Genomic DNA, 20,994 nt, shown 5'->3' with positions numbered 1-20,994 from the left:
CTCGTTCACCACGCTATGCCCAGGATTTTGCACACTGCCATACGGTAGGAATTTAGTATGTGTAGAATGACTGACTGATTGAATATAAGAGGCAATGCACTTTATTTTTTTATAATTGCTTTACATTGTTGGGTTAGTTTCTGCTGTACAACAAAGTGAATCAGCTATATGTATACATATATCCCCATATCCCCTCCCCCTTCAGCCTCCCTCCCACACTCCCTCTCCCACACCTCTAGGCGGTCACAAAGCACTGAGCTGATCTCCCTGTGCTATGTGGCTGCTTCCCACTAGCTACCTATTTTACATCTGGTAGTGTATATATGTCCATGACACTCTCTCACTTCATCCCAGCTTCCCCTCCCCACCCTGTGTCCCCAAGTCCATTCTCTATGTCTGCGTCTTTGTTCCTGCCCTGCCACTAGGTTCATCAGTACCGTTTTTTTAGATTCCATATATGTGTGTTAGCATACGGTATTTGTTTTTCTCTTTCTGACTTACTTCTCTGTGTATGACAGACTCTAGGTCCATCCACCTCACTACAAATAACTCAATTTCGTTCCTTTTTATGGCTGAGTAATATTCCATTGTATACATGTGCCACATCTTTATCCATTCATCTGTCGATGGACATTTAGGTTGGTTCCATGTCCTGGCTATTGTAAATAGTGCTGCAGTGAACACTGTGGTACATGTCTCTTTCTGAATTATGGTTTTCTCAGGGTATATGCCCAGTAGTGGGATTGCTGGGTCAAATGGTAGTTCTATTTTTAGTTTTTTAAGGAACCTCCATACTGTTCTCCATAGTGGCTGTATCAATCTACATTCTCACCAACAGTGCAAGAGGGTTCCCTTTTCTCCACACCCTCTCCAGCATTTACTGCTTGTAGATTTTTTGATGATGGCCATTCTGACCAGTGTGAGGTGATACCTCATCGTGGTTTTGATTTGCATTTCTCTAATGATTAGTGATATTGAGCATCTTTTCATGTGTTTGTTGGCAATCTGTATGTCTACTTTGGAGAAATGTCTATTTAGGTCTTCTGCGCATTTTTGGATTGGGTTGTTTGTTTTTTTGATATTGAGCTGCATGAGCTGCTTGTATATTCTGGAGATTAATCCTTTGTCAGTTGCTTCTTTGCAAATATTTTCTCCCATTCTGTGGGTTGACTTTTCTTCTTGTTTATGGTTTCCTTTGCTGTGCAAAATCTTTTAAGTTTCATTAGGTCCCATTTGTTTATTTTTTATTTTATTTCCATTACTCTAGGAGGTGGGTCAAAAAGGATCTAAGGCAATGCCCTTTAATTCATAGAATTTTAGAGTTAGAAGGGGTCACCTGCTAATGATGTCACAAATAAGGAACCTGAGGATAAATGACTTAGAACTAATTATATGATTAGCTGTGAATAGAACCAGGATCCAAGATGTTGACTTCAGGCCTTGGACACTCAAATAAGTGATTGCCTTCTGCAGTATTTTTGCAAAAGGTATTCTTAGAAATACCAGTCTCTTGGGATATCCATGGAGTAAAGAGTGGAAAGAGTTGTTCTGTGGGCAAAAAATTGGGGGAAATGTGGGCTTAAAGCAATTAAACTGTGGATCTCAGCATTTGGAAGAGGGTTTGGCCATAACACCACCCCCTGCCTTTTTTTTATTGGAGTATAGTTTCTTTACAATACTGTGTTAGTTTATACTGTACAGCAAAGTGAATCAGCTATATGTATACAAATAGCCCCTCTTTTTTGGATTTCCTTCTCATTTAGGTCACCACAGAGCACTGAGTAGAGTTCCCTGTGCTATACAGTAGGTTCTCATTAGTTATCTATTGTATACATAGTATCAATAGTGTATATATGTCAACCCCAATCTCCCAATTCCTCCCACCCCCCCCCCCTTTTTCCCCTTGGTATCTGTACGTTTGTTTTCTATGCCTGTGTCTCTGTTTCTGCTTTGTAAATAAGGTCGTCTATACCAGTTTCATAAAACCCCTTTTGAAGGGAGCATTATTTTGGAACTGATGGTCTATGAAACCCATAGGAGAAGGCTGACCAGTAGGCTTCAGCAAATACTTATCATGCACCTACTTCATGCAAGTATCATGATAGGAGCTATACAAAGAGTTAAAGTGAGTTAGACACCAAAGAGTTCCTGGGGCGTTTATTGGTGGTGGGCGTGGGGTAAGAGCGGTGGCAGGGGCGACAGCGTGTTATGAAAAGGCACAAATAACTTCAGTCTATGTCTGAATTTGGGAAGTGTCATGAGAAAGCCTCAAATAAAATGCTATGGGGATTCAAAGGTCAGAGTTCCATGGAAGAAACAGCATTTGAGATGAATCTTGAAAGATGGATGTGAACTCCTTTAGTAAATGTCTGCTGACTTTTGTTTAGCTGAAAATGACTTTATTTTACTCTTACTTATGAAGTGTAGCTTTTCTGGATGTGCAATGGATAGTTATTTCCCTTCAACACTTTGAATAATTATTTCACAGACACCCTGCATCCACAATTACTTTTGATAAGCCTGACAGTCTAATTCTTAGTCCTTTGCAGGTGATCTTTCTTTTCTCTCAGGCTGCTTTTTAAGGTTTTCTCAGTGTCTTTGGCGTTTCCCTATAACATGTCTAAAGCATAAATTTCTTGTTCATTTATCTTTCCAGGGATGTGCTGTATTTCCTAGATCTGTGGGCTTAGGTCTTTCCATCGGTTCTGAAAAACTCTCAGCTACAGATATTATGTATCTTCCATTCTCTCTATCCTCTACTTCCAAACCTCCAATTAAATTTATATCAGAAGTTCTCATTCTATCTTCCATATCTTTAAATTTCTCTTTCATATTTTCCATTTCCTTTTTTTCCTGAGCTACATTCTGGATGTTTTCTTCAGATATTTCTTTAATTCACTAAGTATCTCTTCAGACATTTAACATGTTTATTAAATGTTTATTTTCAACCATTTTATTTTTGTCTCTTTTTTATTCTTTTTCAAATCTACCTGGTCATCCTTTGATGGTCCTTTGTTGCTTGGTTATCTTTGGTATTCCACTCCTTTTTTTTTTTAAACTTTTTAAAAAAATTTATTTTATTTATTTTTGGCTGTGTTGGGTCTTCATTGCTGTGTGCGGGCTTTCTCTAGTTGCGGCGAGTGGGGGCTACTCTTTGTTGCGGTGCGTGGGCTTCTCATTGCGGTGGTTTCTCTTTGTTGCGGAGCACGGGCTCTAGGTGCAACGGCTTCAGTAGTTGTGGCGCATGGGGTTAGTTGCTCTGTGGCATGTGGGATGTGGGATCTTCCCGGACCAGGGCTCAAACCCGTGTCCCCTGCTTTAGCAGGTGGATTCTTAACCACTGTGCCACCAGGGAAGTCTTTCTTATTTCTTTAAATTTGTCACACATAGGGCTTCCCTAGTGGTGCAGTGGTTGAGAGTCTGCCTGCCGGTGCAGGGGACGCGGATTCGAGCCCTGGTCTGGGAAGATCCCACATGCCGCAGAGCAACTAGGCCCGTGAGCCACAGCTGCTGAGCCTGCGCGTCTGGAGCTTGTGCTCCGCAACAAGAGAGGCCCGCTCACCGCGATGAAGAGTGGCCCCTGCTTGCCGCAACTGGAGAGAGCCCTCGCACAAAAACGAAGACCCAACACAGCCAAAAATAGATAAATTAATTAATTAATTAATTAAAAAAAAATTTGTCACACATAGACATTCTATGTTAGAAAGTCAACAAAATGTAGAGATGAAGAGTGCATACTCTAGAACCAACTGCCTGAATCCAAATTGTAGTTCTACCACTTAAGAAATGTTGACCTGGAACAAGTTACTTAATCTCTCTGTCCCTCAGTTTTTTTCCTTTATAAAATGGGGCTAACAATAGTACTTGCTTCATAGAGTTGTTATGGGAATTAAATAAGTTAAAACTGGGGGAGAAAAAACTTTACAATAGTGCCTAGCACTTAATAATTGAGCTATACACTTTTGTAAATGAAAATATATATCCAAAGTTCTTGGGGTCTAAACTAGATGCTTGTTTTTCCATCAACTCACTCTCTCTTGGTGGTTTGCCTCCTTCTGTGATCTTAGATTTGAACTCAAATTTGATGGCTCTTAATGGCCTACTATGAAGATTTGTATTTGCTTCTGCTGGGAGCAGAAGGAAAACACCAGCCTGAGATACTTCACCCCTTTCGGAGTGTCCTGGCCTAACGCAGAAGTGGCAGACCTTTGGCTTCCCCACTTTCTGATGCTTTAGAGTTCATACCGTGCTACAATGGCACTGGCTCTTAGGACAACCCAGTTTTCTTATTTTCTTAGCACTCTTGGCTCCCAGTTCTGGTTTCAGCTCATATTTGAGGATAAGAGCTGTCCTAGACAATTACTTTACTACTTACAAGCCCAACAGCCCATTTAAAAAGTGATCCAGGGAATTCCCTGGTGGTCCAGTGGTTAGGACTCTGTGCTTTCACGCCGTGGCCCGGGTTCAGTCCCTGGTTGGGGAACTGAGATCCCGCAAGCCACATGGCCAAAAAAGTGATCCAGTTCTTTTGTAGTTGGAAGGCCTTCTGAGTATCTAGTTATCTATACTGCCAGAAGCTACCTCCTGCTTTGAACCAGTCAGAATGGGTTACCTTATGCTGCAGCAACAAACAACCTCCAGTGGCTTAGAAAAACAAAGGTTTATTTCCCATTTATGCTACACGTTCATCCCAGGTCAGCAGGGCCTCCGCTCTGTGTGATTCTTACTCAGGGATTCAGGCTGATGGAGCTTTGACTATTGGAAGAACATCAGTCCTGTAACAGGGGAGAGAAAATACAGTGAATCATACTCTGGCTGTTAAGGGCTTCCATCTGGAAGTGACACACAACAGTTTCATTCACTTTTAATTAGCCAAGGCAAGTCCTAGGGCCACACCTAACTCCAAGGAAGTGCTTAGGAAGGAAGAGAACTGAAAATATCAGTGAACGTCACTAACAATTACTACATGTTTTTTTCGCCTAATATTATAAACATTCTTATGTTCTTATATAGATTTGGTAACTAATTTTTAAAAATATTATTATGAAGCTCTCAAACATAAAGACTTAAAAAGAATATTATAATATAATAATACACTTCAATCAAAAATGGTTAAGATGGTAAATTTTATGTTACGTGCTTTTTACCACAATTAAAAAAAACTTGATTGGATTAAATACAAATCATTTTGTTCTGAGGATTCTGATACATTTGTGTTATAACAAGAAATAAACATAGCATTTATTTTCTTTAAAAAAAAGTTTTGTACCTTGAGGGACTATGAAGTGAGTTCTGGAGAAAGAGGGCAAAGGGAAGCTGCCTTTGAGAAGTGATGAGTCTGGGAGAAGAAATTGCCTGTCAGGAAAGAGTGCAGGATCATCTCGAGGGGGTATATGCCCCCTGCCTCCTGGCAGTGCCTGGGTGGGCAGCATCTAGTGGGGAGCGGCTGCTCGTGCTCCCAGCGAGGCCCAATCCCAGCCTCGCCAGAGTCCCTCCTGGGCCCCAGGTGTACCTGCCCAGCCTGGAACAGACGGCAGGGGTTTGACCTCTTTTGCACATCGCTACTTATCAGCTCCTAGAGCAGGCCTTGGCAGCTGGTAGGTGTTCAGTAAATATTTGTTAAGTAAGTGAATGATGGTGATAAGGCAGGGCCTTGGTGTTGTATAAGACCCCTGGGCTTCTGCATGAGCCTATGGACTGCAGAGAGGGAGGCTGTTACCTTTCTCACAAGCTTGGTAGGATGAGGACTTGGAGTCGGAACTATGTTGATTTAAGGAAAATAAGTGACATCTTGCACACTTGTCAGGCAGCTTTCTTTTTTTTTTTTTTTAAATTACAGTGAATTAGTTTATAGCCAACAAGTATTGATGACCATGTAGAGAAATGAGAATTCTTTTTTTTTTTAATTAATTAATTTTTTAATTTATTTATGGCTGTGTTGGGTCTTCGTTTCTGTGCGAGGGCTTTCTCTAGTTGCGGCAAGCGGGGGCCACTCTTCATCGCGGTGCGCGGGCCTCTCACTATCACGGCCTCTGTTGTTGCGGAGCACAGGCTCCAGACGCGCAGGCTCAGTAGCTGTGGCTCATGGGCTTAGTTGCTCCGTGGCATGTGGGATCTTCCCAGACCAGGGCTCGAACCCATGTCCCCTGCATTGGCAGGCGGATTCTCAACCACTGCGCCACCAGGGAAGCCCAGGCAGCTTTCTTTTTAACTGACTATTTTCCTGCATCCTTTATAGTATGTTATGTAATACATTGTACTTGCAAATAAGTTATATTTGCAAATAAATAGGAGGTATTTATTTACTAATGGATAAAGAATTTTCAGCATGTTACTCATGAACAGAATGGGAGCTGTATCCTCCCCACGGACAGCCTTGGGTGTGAGTAGAATCTATGGTAAACCAACAGGGCACCCCACTTGCCTTACCGGGGCTTTGAAACGGCTGCAGCGGAGGTAGTTAGAGGGTGAACACGGAAGGCTTGGGTTCCACTCCTAGCTCTGCCACCACCACATGGTCTCAGGTAAATCCTTCAATCTCTTCAGTGAACAAGTGTTGGGTTTAATGGTCCCTAAGAGAGGGCTGGAGTTCAGCCTATATGCACTGGGTCCAGCCATCCCAGTCGTCTCCAACTGGTCGGGTATCTACTATCCACTGGTTAAATATTTTGAATGTCATTCCTACTCTCAGGTCTCTTCCATGTGAGGACAAGTCTCTTGCAGGTCTGCAGGAGCCAGAGGTAATCTGGCTTCTCAGAAACAGAAGAATCACAGGAACTCATCCAAAGCATTAGCTTATCCTGATTATAAATATTACTCCTAATGACTCCAGAAGCAATTGCTATGTGCCATATAAAACTGTCTTCTTATCACTGACTCTGTGCTCCAGTTTTCCATTTTCTAACCTCCTCTAAACCTTTTCTCTGTTTACTGTAAAGTAATATTTTCCCTGGCTTCAAAACATGTGGACACATTCCCCATAGATGTAGAAAATAACAGGAGGCTTGAAGTTCACCTGAAGTTCACCAGAGCACCTGAAGTTCTCTCATGCAGCCTCACTGTTGCTCCTTGGGAGAAATCAAAACAGAAAAGGAAGGTGCTGCTGTAGCCAGGCAGCCAAGGAGTAGTATGTGTTCTCTCATCTCCCCATACCTTTGCTAATGTTGTTTACTTTTCCTTTTCCTCTCTACACCCTTTCTTCTGGTGAGCTTCTACCCACACTTCGATGCCCCAACCTACGGTTATTTTACTTCCATTACACTTGTACACCTCGCTGTTACAGAACTTAGCACTTTGTAATATAAGTATTATTTATAAGTGGACTTCTATAGCTTGGAGAATCTATAGCCTCTGGAAAATCTGTGTTCTAACATCTAGCATGATACTCTTCCTTTTCTTTACAGTAGGTCCAATATTATCATCTATGCTCCTTTGGTCAGCCAGTCTGAGTCATACTGTTTGCCAGAACACAAAAGCAATGGCAGAAAGGGAGCCCAGAGAAGAATAAACAACATACACATCAGGACACTTTCAACTCAGCTCACCAACTGGAAGCAGCCGCGGTACTGTGTGTTAAGAACACTCAGAATGGCTTCTTTGCTCTACATCTCATTGGCTGACAGCAACTGATGACACTCAAAAACCCACTGCAATTTTATTTTGGAAAATATCTCAGACATAAGTAGTGTTATAATGAATTGGTTTTGAGGGGGTAATCCTGAATATTAAAAGTATTTCCTGGTATTTGATGCTAAGAAGTTCCACTCTATGAACAGTAACTCTCCTTTATTTAAATTAGTTCGAGAGGCTTTCTGTTCCTGTGTCACCAGGCGACCCTATGCAAATAGTACGCCACCGGTATTAGTTAGTGTTCTCCAGAGAGAACCAAAAAGATGTCTATATATACACAGAGAGAAATTGCAAGGAATTGGCTCACATGATTGTGGAGGCTGGCAAGTCCAAAATCTGCAGGGGTGGTAGGCCGTAGGCTAGAGACCCAGAGAAGAGGTGCAGTTTGAGTCCAAAGGCAGTCTGGTGACAGAATTCCCTCTTCCTTGGGAAAGGTCAGTCTTTTTTCTACTGAGGACTTCAACTCAGTGGCAGAAACCCACTCACATTATAAAGGGTTATCTGCTTTACTCAAGTATTTAAGTGTTAATCTCAATTAAAACAATACCTTCACAGAAACATCTAGAATAATGTTGACCAAATATCTGGGTACTGTGGCCTAACCAAGTTGACACAGAAAATTAACCATCACACCCCTCATCTCTAATCCTTACCAGTGGCTGCCTTGAGCACCACGTTGCAAACGATTCTGAAGCCACGTCCAGACTTAACAGGAAAGCACACTCTTATGAACTAGTAATGTCTGCTCTGAGCACAGAAGAGAGGAAAGGCAGCCTGTGTCTTATATTTTCTATTCCTACACTAGAAGTTTGGTTTGTGTTTATTGAATGAACAAGTGACAAATCTTGCCCATTTTGCCTGTACAACTAGGACTAACCGTGATTCAAGATGTGTTCAGATTGAATTGTTTGATATCAACCAGGCAAGCTGAGCAAATTCTCATGCTCCCTGTGTATATGCACAAGAATGCTCCCAGCAGCTTCATTATCAACATCCCCAAACTAGAAATAACCAGAATGTTCACCAACAGTACGTGGTAGATAAAAAATGTGCTGTAATAAATATGAACTTCATACAACCTGGATGACTTATGAACAGGAGGTTGAGCAAAAGAAGCCAGACACAAAAGAACAAGGCATTAATTCCATTTATGAAGTTCCAACACACAAAATTCAGCTATATTCTATGTAGATGCACATTTAGGTGCTAAATAATTATTTACAAAAGCAAAGAAGTGATTCCCATAAAAGTTCTGATAGTGGTTATCTCTAGGAGCATGTGAGATGGGGGGAAGAATTCACAATATTATACTTCTTGACTTGGGTGTTAACTTTAAAACAACATGGTAAAATGTTTTCTCTGTGTGAGTGTTAAACAATCAAAAAGTTTAAATTTTTTTCCTAAGGTCTCCTTATGCCAGTTCCTAAAAAGAGAAAACGGGCAGGTGCGGAATTAAAAGAACCCTCAGCTAAAATTAGAGTCAGTACAGGCCTGTAGGGGGAGCTCTTGCGCCCTCCATGCCTCTTCAATTACTCCAAACCGGAAGGGACTACCCCTACACCTCTCCTGCATCTCCCACAGGAACGTGTTGCCTACTGCGCTATCCAACAGGAAGAAGAAAACTTCTCTCCCTGAAGGACAGCCCAGCCAATCCGAGACTGTAGCAGTCCAACCAATGAGAAGCCTCCATACTTTGGACTCCCAGCTTCCTCCAATGGCTCCTTGGTCATTACAGGTCCTCCCAAGTCTCGCCTTTTCCCTATAAAAGCTAGTTTCCCTTCCTTGTTCCCTGGGTTTGCCTGTGGTCCTCCATAATTCAGTATCCCGGGTTGCAATTCCTCTGGCATTAATGAATAAACTCACTTTGCTGGTAAAATAATTGATGCTATTGCATTATTCAAGCTGACACAGGGAACCCCAAGAAACACTGGCCCAATCCCCATTTAGCCTCTGGCCAAAGAGGCCAGTGCATTCACTCTCCAAACTACCTCCCCCCTAGTGTCTACTTTAGACCCTTTTCTGTTTTGCTTTTCCCCCCAGAACAAATGTCTCCATTTTAGTAGTGGTTAGATTTACAGTATAACAAATTTAACAGTTGAAAGCCCTAAAATTCATCCTCAGCAAAACTTGCAAAGCAGCTGCAAAAAAGATGAATGTCACTCATGGGATCAAAAGCCTAGAAGGATTTCGTGGAAAAGTTCAGCAGTGTGTGCATGCAAAGCCTATTCTAAACAGAAGGCTCTGTTAGACGATAGTGTCCCTCTGTCTCATTATGAGCTGGAAGTGCCTGGGATAACTGGGCTTTGGAAGGCTGCTGGTTCTTATGCAGAAATCCTGGTACAAAGGGCAGGCTCTCATGATCTGCCTTCCAGGATCTTAGGCTTAAAATTCAGAACTGAGCTTCAAGAGAGTTAGAGAAAAGGCAAAGTGATTTTAAGGGCAGGTGCTGGAGGTTTACTTTTTCCTCTTTTCATAGCTTTGAGTACTTAGAAATTTGTAGTTAAATATGCTTTCTTCCCTCTGGAAAACAGATTTCCCTGCTCTCTCACCTCTGCCTGGGGAATAACAAATTTCATATGGAAACCCGAAAACCCAAAGAGAAATATGCAATGCTTCAGACACCTTGTGTCAGACTGGCTGGCACAGACCCTGGTTTGGGTCAGGCTGTTTAAGCTTCTCTGGAACAAGCATTTATCTACCGCAGGGTCATTTTATAGGTCCATTAAATCTACATTTTCTCTTGGGCTCCTTTCCTCAGCTCCCCTCAACCCCACTCTAGTCACACACTCTAAAAACCCCCCTTAAGCCCCAGAAACAAATTTCTATAAACTGCCAAGCGTTCAATCAGGCTTTTACTGTATCTCTTTGTAATTAGAATAAATTTACTGCTCAGAGAGATGGGGGGAAATATGCAAGGTACTCCTTGGATAAATATACTGCAGTGAGAAAAGTAGAGGCTCTGTAAAAGTTATCTCTGTGAATTCAACAAGAATCAAGGTCACTGGAGCTGCTACATACCAGGGAATGTTAATTAATGGGCCTGCAGCTGGTGGTACCACTTGGCCACTCTGCTCCAGCTGCTTGCTCCATATTTCTCTCGTTTGGAGGACCATTCTTGGATCAAATCCCATCTCTTTTTTTCCTCCAAGTACAAAAAGTACATAAGTCTATCCTGGAAGGATGCCAACCTTTCAGAGCACTAAGCTAAGTGTTGTTTCTTAGCTATTTTTATCTCCTTTTTAAAGAGAGGTCACTCTATCACCTCTGGAGCTGGATTACTTGCAATCGGTGTTCAAGCTGTGGCCTGAGGTCACCGTTCTGGCACTATCCACAGGGAGGTGTCCTGAAGTTGTAGAGCAGACGGGCACTTGTAACTTGCCCTCAATCTAAAGCAGAAGGCACCTGAAAAGATGCACTTATCTCTCTCCTCACTACACAGTCTACATTTTAAGCGAGGCTGAAGGCAAGGTGAAAATGCAACCCAAGCACTCAATGGCTCAGAGCTGAAGAGGGAGAGAGAAAGAAACAGGAGAAAAGGAGAAAAGAAGAGAGTCTGACAGAAGAGGCAGAAAGTATCAGGGTAGTTTATACCATTTAAATCTCTGGGAAGCATTAAATGAGACCAGGCATGTAAACCACTTAGCACAGTTAGCTGGGACACAGGCCAGCTATTGGTAATTAAAATAACTCCAGAGTTGAGGTAGAACAGACGTGTACAACATGGACCTGTCCCTGCACTGCCTTGGGACTGTATTTAGGCAGTGCCTTACTCTGGTTAAACCTGGACTTCGGAGTCAGAAAGATCTGGTTTTATGTCCCTGCTCAACCACTTAAGTAGCTGTGTGTCATTTGACTGCTTAGTTATCTCTTTAGATCTCACCTTTCTCATCTGTATAATGGGGCTAATTATAGTATCTGCTTCAAGGCTACTGAGCAGATTTAATGAAATACAGCATGTGGGACCTTTAGCACAGTGCTTGGTACATGTTAATCTCAATAAATACTCGTTGTAACTGGGGCTCTTATAACTGTTTTCATAGGTCAGCAAGGTAAGAATCAGGAAAAGTGTTTCAGGAAAACAGTTTGCCTCTCTGGGTGGGTGAAGATGGCTTAAGAAGAGCAGTTTTTCCAAAGCAGTGAAAATGGTCCTGCTTGCCTCTATCGCAGCGGGGCTTGTTTTTCTTCTCATTTGGAAACTTTCTTTCCTTCAGTGTTACATAGTGAGGAGACTGGGCGTTCTTCCCACAATGACAGACATGCAAATCTTGCCCAGAAATAACAGGGAAAATGCCCGACTCTGCTTCTTTAAGGAACTCTCCAGGTAACCATAAGCCATAGACTCCAGGCTCAGGGCCCTGGGGATGGCTGCACCCACTCCCCTCAAGCCAGGCGGGCTGTCTTCCACTTGGGCCAGTTCCTTTATGAGAGAGACCCAGCTTTACTGAGCCCTTTTTAAAGGAAACAAGAACGTTCTAAAAAATTGGGAAATGTTCTCCATTACTATTTCCAAACTGTAAAATGATATTTGGGCCTTTTAAAAGACTTGGGAAATTTTCTGAAATTAAGGAATATGGATTTAAAGGAAGCCTTGGGGGATTAGATTTTTCCTTCTCTTTGAAGCATTTGAAACAACTTTAATCTGCTTTCAGAGTGCTATGCAATTTGGCATGGCATTCTGGTAGAGTGTTGTTGCCTTCTTCCTGGAACTGATACTTTTGTGCCCCTTTTAAAACCCATCTGGAGAAATGCTTCGGGTATAAAAAGACACTTGAATTTAAAGAACAAGACTATTCAAGGTAAAGGAATGGCTTCTAAGATGCTTCAAAGAAATTTTTAAATTTCTATTTTGGGCAAAAGAAAACTAAACAAACAAAAATCTAGTTGGATATACAGCCACAAAGATTAACTTTTCATACATAATTTCCTGCTTGTTGTCCTCCTATCATATATATATCTATATATCTATATATAAAATATGTACTTTACAAAATGCAATTGTATATACGCTCATGTAATACCACTACTCTGGGAGGCAAGTATTATAATTCTTATTTTACTGATAAGGAAACTGGGGCTCAGGGAGTTCAAGTTTTGCTTAAAGAAAATATAATGTGGCAAGAACTTGAACTTGGGACGCTAGGTTTTAATCCCAATACCTTTTCCACAACACCTCATCACCTTTAACCTGCCATGTGGTCTAGGCAGCCCCAGTCAATCTTTGATGCCTCAGTTTCCCGGTCTGTGAGATGAGAATAATACCTCTCTGGCTTGCTTTCAGGGACTGGTGGATAGATTTTCCAGGGCCAAGTCTATCTATGATGTGACCAAGATTTCCAGGAACAGGGTATGATAAACCTGAATGAAATACAGTTGTGCCTCAGTATCTGCGGGGAATTGGTTCCAGGAGCCCCCGCAGATACCAAAATCTGCAGATGCTCAAGTCCCTGATATAAAATGGCGTATGACAGTGAAGAGAGTCAGCTGGAGCTATCCAGAGGTTTCCCATCCGCGGATACGGAGGGCAGATTGTTCACTCTGCTGAGCCCAAAGGAATATTGCTAACACCCTATCTACCCCAGGAATGCTGCAGAGGTCTGCAGGAGATGCACTGTGAAGATTTAAAATGACATTGGTTGCAAAAGACAAGTGCAGAATGGTTACAAAGCTGGCAGGTGGCCTGGAAGCTGCAAGCAGTTGTGCATAGCTCATTATCCCAGGGGCTGGAGAACCTGCAGAAGGGGCAGATAGGGAAGCAAGGGCACAGATTGGTCCACCTGGGGCCTTAATTCCCTGAAGCTACAAAGGAGGAGATAAGTGTATCATCAAAAGGAATGAAAACTCAACAGCTATGCGATTCTAGAAGAATATATAGTTTTTAAATGTCTAGGAAAATAATACATTTCTCCTTTCTATTTATTTATTTAGTTATTACAAAAGTATATCTATTCATTGTCAAAATAATAGAGAAGTGTAGAATGAGAAAGTGACATTCCCTCTTTCGTTTGCTCCTCCCCTAACTCACTCACTAAACTCCCCTAGCTCCCAGACATGTACTCTGTGTCCCCTAAAATGTTTTCCATTTAAATACTATGTGTGTGTGTATTTCAGATGCATGTCATATGGATTCACATATGTGTTTTTAAATGGGGTCTCATAACACAGAGAGTTTTGCAACTTACCTATTTGTTTAACTTTACAATATATCATAGATACTTGCTCACACAGACCTCTCATTCCCTGCCCCCAGCTTTATTGAGATATACTTGATGAATAAGAATTGTATATATTTGAGGTGCTCCACATGATGACTTGGTATATTTATATATATATATATATATATATATACACATACACACACACACATTGTGACATGGTTACCAAAATCAAGCTAATTAACATATCCATTACCTTAAATAGCTACATTTTCGTATGTGGTAAAAAGCTCTACTCTCTCAGTAAATTTCAAGAATACAACACAGTATTAGTAACCAGAGTCACTATGCTGTCCATTAGCTCTCCAGAACTTATGCATGGTGCATAACTGAACCTTTGTACCCCTTGATGAGTATCTCCCCATTTCCTCCAACCACCGTTTTAATCTCTGCTTTCAGGAGTTCAACTTTTTTAGAGACCTCTCATTTTTTTTAAAGCATGGAGAGGGTTCCTTTGTATGGATATACCATAGTTTATTTAGCCCCATTTCTACGGGTGGAGATATAGGTAACTGCTGTGTTTTTCCCCTTAACATTAACAAATAATGCTTCAGCAAATAATAATGATGGTTTATTAATATGAAAGGAAACAATCTAGGGATAAATGGGCTACAGCAAATTTGGGAAAGATAGTACATAACAAAATCCTTACCCGTGAGCCCAGTGCGGGGAATCAGACCCTTCTCCGTTTAGCTCTTCATTGTGTCGGAGCGACAGCTGACACCGAAGAAAGAACCCAGGAAAAAAACAAGTTAAAGAAAGGAAAAAGAGGGCTTCCCTGGTGGCGCAGTGGTTAAGAATCCACCTGCTGATGCAGGGGACACAGGTTCGAGCCCTGGTCCGGGAAGATCCCACATGCCATGGAGCAACTAAGCCAGTGTGCCACAACTACTGAGCCCATGAGCCACAACTACTGAGCCCACGTGCCACAACTACTGAAGCCCACGTGCCTAGAGCCTGTGCTCCACAAGGAGAGAAGCCACCACAATAAGAAGATCGTGCACCGCAACAGAGTAGCCCCCACTTGCTGCAACTAGAGAAAGCCCGCACGCAGCAATGAGGACCCAACGCAGACAAAAATAAAAAATAAATAAAAATTTAAAAAATATATACAGAAAAAGCAAGGAAAAAAAAAGCACAGCAGGATTTTTGAGAGGTTGGGTGAACTGAATTAAGGATCATTATCGAGTGTACAGAAACCCTGTAGAGAAACCGTATGATTATTATAAAGTTCAGATTGGTGGCACTGTAAGAAGGAAAATGATGGCGAGGGTGAGAAAATGTGTGAGCATTTAGTCTCCATGTCAGTCCCCACAGGATGGGGGTTGTGTCTTAGTCCTTCGTAGCCGCCATACCTGGCATAATTCCTGACAAGTAAAAGGTGTTAATAAGTACTTGAAGAAAGAGCAAGGAATACTTCTCCCCAGAGGACCAAGCGTTTTGGACATGAGCCAGCAGAACCTACCTGAATGTAGATAAATCTTGATTTGTGACTTTACAAATAACTTGAAAATTTAAAAATATTATCTTGAGTTGAAAAGCACTAAGTTAAAAAATAGTTTCACTGAAAAGCCTCTGTTTTGTAATTTACCTGACATGTTTCTCTGCTTACTGTTCTTTGTGTTTTAATTTGTTGCCTGCTTAAAAAATGTATTAAATTGTAATTGGACATTGAATTAAAAAAATTTTTAATTGACCTTATTTTTCTTGAACCCACCACTAAGATGTTCTGTGTCTAGTTGCGATGTGTCAGTTGGCTGGTTTCTGCCTCTTGGCTTCAGCATTCATGTTCCTAAATGAAGTAAAAAGGATCAAGTGCCCCATGGCAGGTCTTCAGTCTCGTTAACTGAGAATTCAACGGAAAAGTTTAAGACATATCCTCTGTGTGATGGTCCTACTGATTGGGTAACTATGTTCCAGTCAACCAGAGATCAAATAACTTGACTTGGGTGTGTGTGTACATTCCTCAAGATATTTTTATGAGAAAGGGATAAGTGAAAGATAAGCAAACCGATATGAGGGATTTACTTTTAAAGGAGAGAGAGAGAGAGGAGCCAGCTTGGTCAACCTCACCTTCTACATCAGGGTCAGCAATTTACCAAAAATACACCGAAGGGAAGATTGCCAACCCCTGTTCTTCATCAGTTGAATTCTCCAGAGTGGTAATCCATATTCATTATGATCTTGACATACTAGGGAAAGAAAGATTGAATTAAATTCAGTAGAATTGCTGGAATTATATTTCAATGTCCCACATATTCATTCATTCCATAAATATGAGCAAAACCACTAGATAATCAGAAAGACTATTCTCTAGTCATTCTGAGTCATCAAGATTGTTCTGCTGAGTCTTTTAGTGAGTTCAGTGTCCTCCGTCCCCCCCAAAAAAGCCCCGCTGAATCCTCTTTCCCCATCCCAGCAGAAGCTCTAGTTCATGATGAGACATGCTTCAGAGTGTTTGAATTGGCTTATGGATAGAATTATCTGCAGGGAGGCGACCCAATGGTATTGTGAAAGAGAGAAGGAATAATCTGTTTAGGAAGTCATTCTTTAAATTGTCATTTTGGCAGGGTAGCTCAGAGGGTAGAGAACTGGAATGAGGTCAGCAGTCTTGGGTTCCAGGCCTTTATTTTTATAATGCTGTCTGACTCTGGGCTTCAGTTTCTTCATCATGAAATGAAGAGTCCAACAAGGTGACCATGGCACAGAGGATTGTGCCTTCTATTAGTGTATAGGATAAAGGATGCTGATAAAATCATACTAAGATAAGTTTCCAAATTCTAAAGACGTAGGATTCTTTATAGAGATGAAAACAAAATCCTGGGGATTCTAAGGGGGCTCTGCTGGGACACCAGTCCTGGGGTGGATTTTTTTCCCCCAAATCAGGTGTTCCTTGTACTCAGGGATTCCGGTGAGAGGTCTCCTTCCTAAACTAGATCAGCTGTAAACCGTGTCCTTCCTGAAGGCTATGATAACCTGGAGTTGGCATCAGGGACTCCGAGCTATAGACCTGGCACAGGGTCCTACGCCAGCAGTAACATTCTTACTGCTCTGCCCAGAGGGTTCTCTATTTGTAGCCCCCTGAGCTCTGTGAGGCCCACCCATCTCAAAAGGCAACCTCAGGGCCTCTCAAAGAGAAGTCTTTCATAGGGCTGTTGACTGGGGTTGAAAACTGAACCCTGGCCCTGACTGAAGCCATCATTTGCATAATAATCATGACCAATTTGGAGGAGTTAAGAAAGCCTCAAGTCCAGGAGCTCTTCACTTTTGTAACCAGTCACTGTCAGGCAGGTGGTGCCTCTTGTTATCTTTTGGTAACTTTAGGTACCTAGAGTTGTTCTAGAGGAAGAGAATCTTAAAGATGAATTTTCTGAACTGTTTCTCTAATCTGATTAGATTTAAAGGCACTAAGGACTGTATTTCTTGTAGTAAAGAGGATGCTGACGGTCCATGGTATGTTGTGGCAGCAGAGATACACAAAATAAGATCACTGATCACTGGATACTCCTAAACAAATACTTGTAAAAGGCAAGTTTCTTCAGAGGAAATCCACTGCTGCTCTTAAAGGAAAGAGTTGTCCCCCCCACCCCAACCCCCCTTTCCTGATAAAACAAAGACTTAATGCTATCCTGAAGAATTTGGCTTTGGAAATGGCCGGTTTCACTTTGCTGAAAGCCCTGAGGCTGGGAGCGGCAGCCTGGAGGAGGTACATCTTGTGTTACTTGGCTAGGAGAAATCCTTTGAGGCAACATGAAATGGTGCCTCTTTGGGTCATTTGCTTTTCTCCTGTCTCTCCATCCTATTTTTAAGAGTCGGTAGAATACTAACAACACCATCACAATAGTGATCACTCACATGGCCCTTGCTACGTGCCAGGCACATAGCTCTTAGGCCGTAGACAGATTCATGTTTTAAATTTTTACGACAACCTTATGAGGTAGGTATTATTATTAATCCCATTTTACAGTTGGGGAAATGGAGGCAAAGTCAAATAGATACCAAGTAGGGATGCTACCAAGTACCAGGATCATGGCGAACTTGGGTGATGAACAGGTCTGGACTGAATCCTGGCCATGCCCCTCAGTGGTGATAGGATCTTGGATTGGACCCTAAAACTCTTCCAGCCTCTGCCTCTGCATTTGAACATGGGAATAGTAACAGCTCCTGCCTGATAGAATTGCTGTGAGATTGAAATGGGTTGATAAACATTTGGTCCAGGGCCTGGCACATCCTAAGGGCTCAAAAAATGGGCTTCCCATCCTCTGAGATACCGATGTGCAGTCATTGCAAATAATATTTTTTCCCAGTTTATAGCTTGTCTTTTCATCCTCTTTGATGAAGTCTAATTTATAGATTTTTTTTTATGGATTGTGCTTTTGCTGCCATGTCTTAGAACCCTTCGTCAAGCCCTAGATCCTACAGATTTTCTCCTAAAATTTTTATAGTTATGAATTACTTTTTGAAAGGGCATTTTTTCCTAAATATAAAAGAAAGACATGCCTATTGTAGACCATTTGGAATATAAGGAAAAACTCAATGAGGAAAGTTAAAATCACTAGTAAAACCGAAATCCAGAAATACATTTGGTATTAGATGCAAGCACTTGTAACTTTAATAAAAATGTCACCTCTTTTATAATGGGGAAACAGAACCCTCCAACAGTAAACTGCACTATCGCGTACCAAGCAGAGTGCTGATGGAAGGTGCCTCTCTTCACGCCAAGATCAGCTGGGGGAGTTGCCATTCAGAAAAGACTAAGAACTACTGACCCAAACAGTGAAACTCATGTTTATGAACTGCAGCTGTTAGTTACAGGCTGTAATTGCCCCACCAGATAAAGAAGCTATTTAAGAGAGCAGGTTGCTATAAGCTGAATAGAAACAGAAAATAGTCTTTTTGGAAATCACAGGATTGTAACTAAGGGGAACGTCAGGTTCGAGGCTGGAATGGATCTTTGTGTATTTGCTGGCTTGGAGATAGACAGGCTGATCTGGCATGAGGACGGTCCAGCCTTGGCTGCTCTTCTGTTTTGTTGGAGAGTAATCAGTTGAGGATCCCTTTTTCAAGTCCTGCCATGTAGGGGCTTCCACGGCTAGAATCCTTTCAGCCTACCCATTTCTGATTCCTGGGCACCTGGAATTCTGCCTCTTGTCCCACCGCCTCACCTGCCTGACTTGTCAGGTCAGTTGGTAACAGCTGTGATCAGAGCAGTGTGAACACTGACACCCAGCCAGGCACGCAGATTAGCGTGGGCTCTGAAACCCAAATGAATCAAGTCAAGTTTGAATTTCATAGCACATTGGGCAGTGAGTCACCCAAGCAGCAGACAGTGCTCCTGGGTATATGGAAGGCTCTTCCCTCTCTCTCATACCCCCCTTTCCCAAATTTGCTTATTTAATAGTTTAATAGTTGACGCCTTCTCATCCCCCATGCTTTAGCTTAAATGTCACTTCCTCAGAGAAGAGACAAATAGGCTTGGCTAAATTGGTATAGCTCCCTCCTTTATCCTCTATCACCATCCCTGATTGTATCCTTGGGAGCACCTATTACCATTTGTAATTTTTTATTTTGTGTATTTATGTCTTACCTTTGCCTCCCCCCCCCCCCAGGTTGTAAACTTCACAAGGGCAGAGACCGTGTGTGTGTGTGTGTGTGTGTGTGTGTGTGTGTGTGTGTGTGTGCGCGTGTTTTTAAAAGCTGGCTTTGTTTAGTCAGCTTTTAGCTCATAATAGGCATTTAATAAATACAGTGTTAATAAGATGGAAAATTTTACAAGTTCATTTTTGAGCTGGAACTCTAATTTTATAAATGTTTTAGATAATGGCTGACCCTTGAATGGTAGGTCCATTCATTTCTTCATTCTGTCAATCAACAGATTTTTATTAAGAGCTTAGTATTTGCCAGACCTTGTGCTAGGTGCTGGGGTTAGAGGTGCCTAGCAAGGAAGACAAATATGATTTAGGCAAATATGATCTAGGGAATCACGAGCTATGATATGGGTAGTAGAGGGTTTTAGGGAAGCACTGAGTTATCAATTTCCTGAGCTTTATGAGAACCACAGTTGATTTTTTTCTCCACCCAAGTCACCTTGTGACATCCAATCAAGCCCAACAACTTCATACCCAAAATGTTGATTGGGGTTATCTGTGTATCTGTAAGTTTGTACAGAAAAGATTATAATCAACTTTTTAAACAGAGACTGAACAGTGTAAGCGAGTGACACCATAATAAATGAGTAAGAAACCAGAGGGATAGTTTTAAAAACTGTCTTTACAAAGTAGGGTTTTACAAAGTGCATTCTCTTTCTCTTTACTCCATCCTTTCCTCCCTCCCTCCTTCCTACTTTCTCTCTCACACACAGTTCAGACACAAGACATGGAGAAGCAAATGTTTTCTAACTCGATGACTTCAGCGGATTAGCGCTCCTTTGAAAGTGATATTGTTACAGCCATAACGTGTTTATGTGTAACACAGACATCTTTATGTTTAATGCAGACGTGTCTGTGTGGGGAACATTAACATCCTGGCCTTGTCATTTAGTGAGGTAGGAAGTTCAGCCTAGAACTCGAGATCCCCAAAGCCTTGAGAAATCTTGATACGGGAGGAGGGAGCAGGAGAGAAGAAGGGAGATTATTTTAAGGGTTATTTCTCTTTTTTTTCTAACCCTCCTGGGCTTAACTCCTACTCTCAGAGAAACAATCCTTTTCCATCACAGCTGGGATGGTTGTCAGGCAGAGTGTCAGGCAAAGGTATCCTTGCTGAGGATAGCAGTCATCCAGAAAAAAGTCAGGCAATTAGAAGATGCTGGTAAATCCCAGAGACACCACAGTGAGAGTTCCATTTTCTAATAAGCTGATGGCAAAATATTTATTTCAGACCCTGACACTCCAACTCCAAAGGAACAAATTAGAAGTATTTTCTCAATAATTTTCTTTATATACCAAACTGTATCCTAGAAGTTAACTTTTAATTTTAATATTTTAAAACTCTTTATTATTCTTTATAAATTATGAAAGTTACCGAGGCTTACTGTAACAAAATCAAACAATACAAAAGTATATCAAGCAAAAAGTTAAAGCCTAGCCCTCTCCTCTATCCCACTCCCCAAAGCAGCACTGTCCAATAGAAATTAAATGTGAGCCACATATACAAT

At 41.6% G+C, this 20,994-nt stretch overlaps 1 protein-coding gene across 45 annotated transcripts in view; it reads right to left on the bottom strand.

Annotated features, from left to right (window-relative positions):
- Positions 1 to 20,994, bottom strand: part of LOC309636883 (uncharacterized protein) — a 51,049-nt gene that overhangs the window by 5,323 nt on the left and 24,732 nt on the right. For 22 of the 45 annotated variants that reach the window (XR_014250255.1, XR_014250256.1, XR_014250257.1 and 19 more), the window contains 2 exons: positions 15,915 to 16,033; positions 4,613 to 4,775 (listed from right to left, as the gene is read on the bottom strand). Coding sequence is in view for 9 of the 45 variants with exons in the window: in XM_082410648.1 (XP_082266774.1) it covers positions 15,918 to 16,033 (116 nt within the window). In the remaining 36 variants the exon portion in view is untranslated. Of the gene's footprint in view, positions 1 to 4,612; positions 4,779 to 13,294; positions 13,359 to 14,493; positions 14,559 to 15,914; positions 16,034 to 20,994 lie in introns of those variants that run through there. The other 23 variants (XM_082410640.1, XM_082410641.1, XM_082410636.1 and 20 more) reach the window with 5 other exon arrangements.

This window comes from Balaenoptera physalus (assembly GCF_965194825.1).
Source record: "Balaenoptera physalus genome assembly, chromosome: 10".
NCBI classification, from domain to species: Eukaryota; Metazoa; Chordata; class Mammalia; order Artiodactyla; family Balaenopteridae; genus Balaenoptera; species Balaenoptera physalus.
Note: the sequence above shows the minus strand (reverse complement) of the source record. Positions and strands in the feature narration are given on the sequence as shown.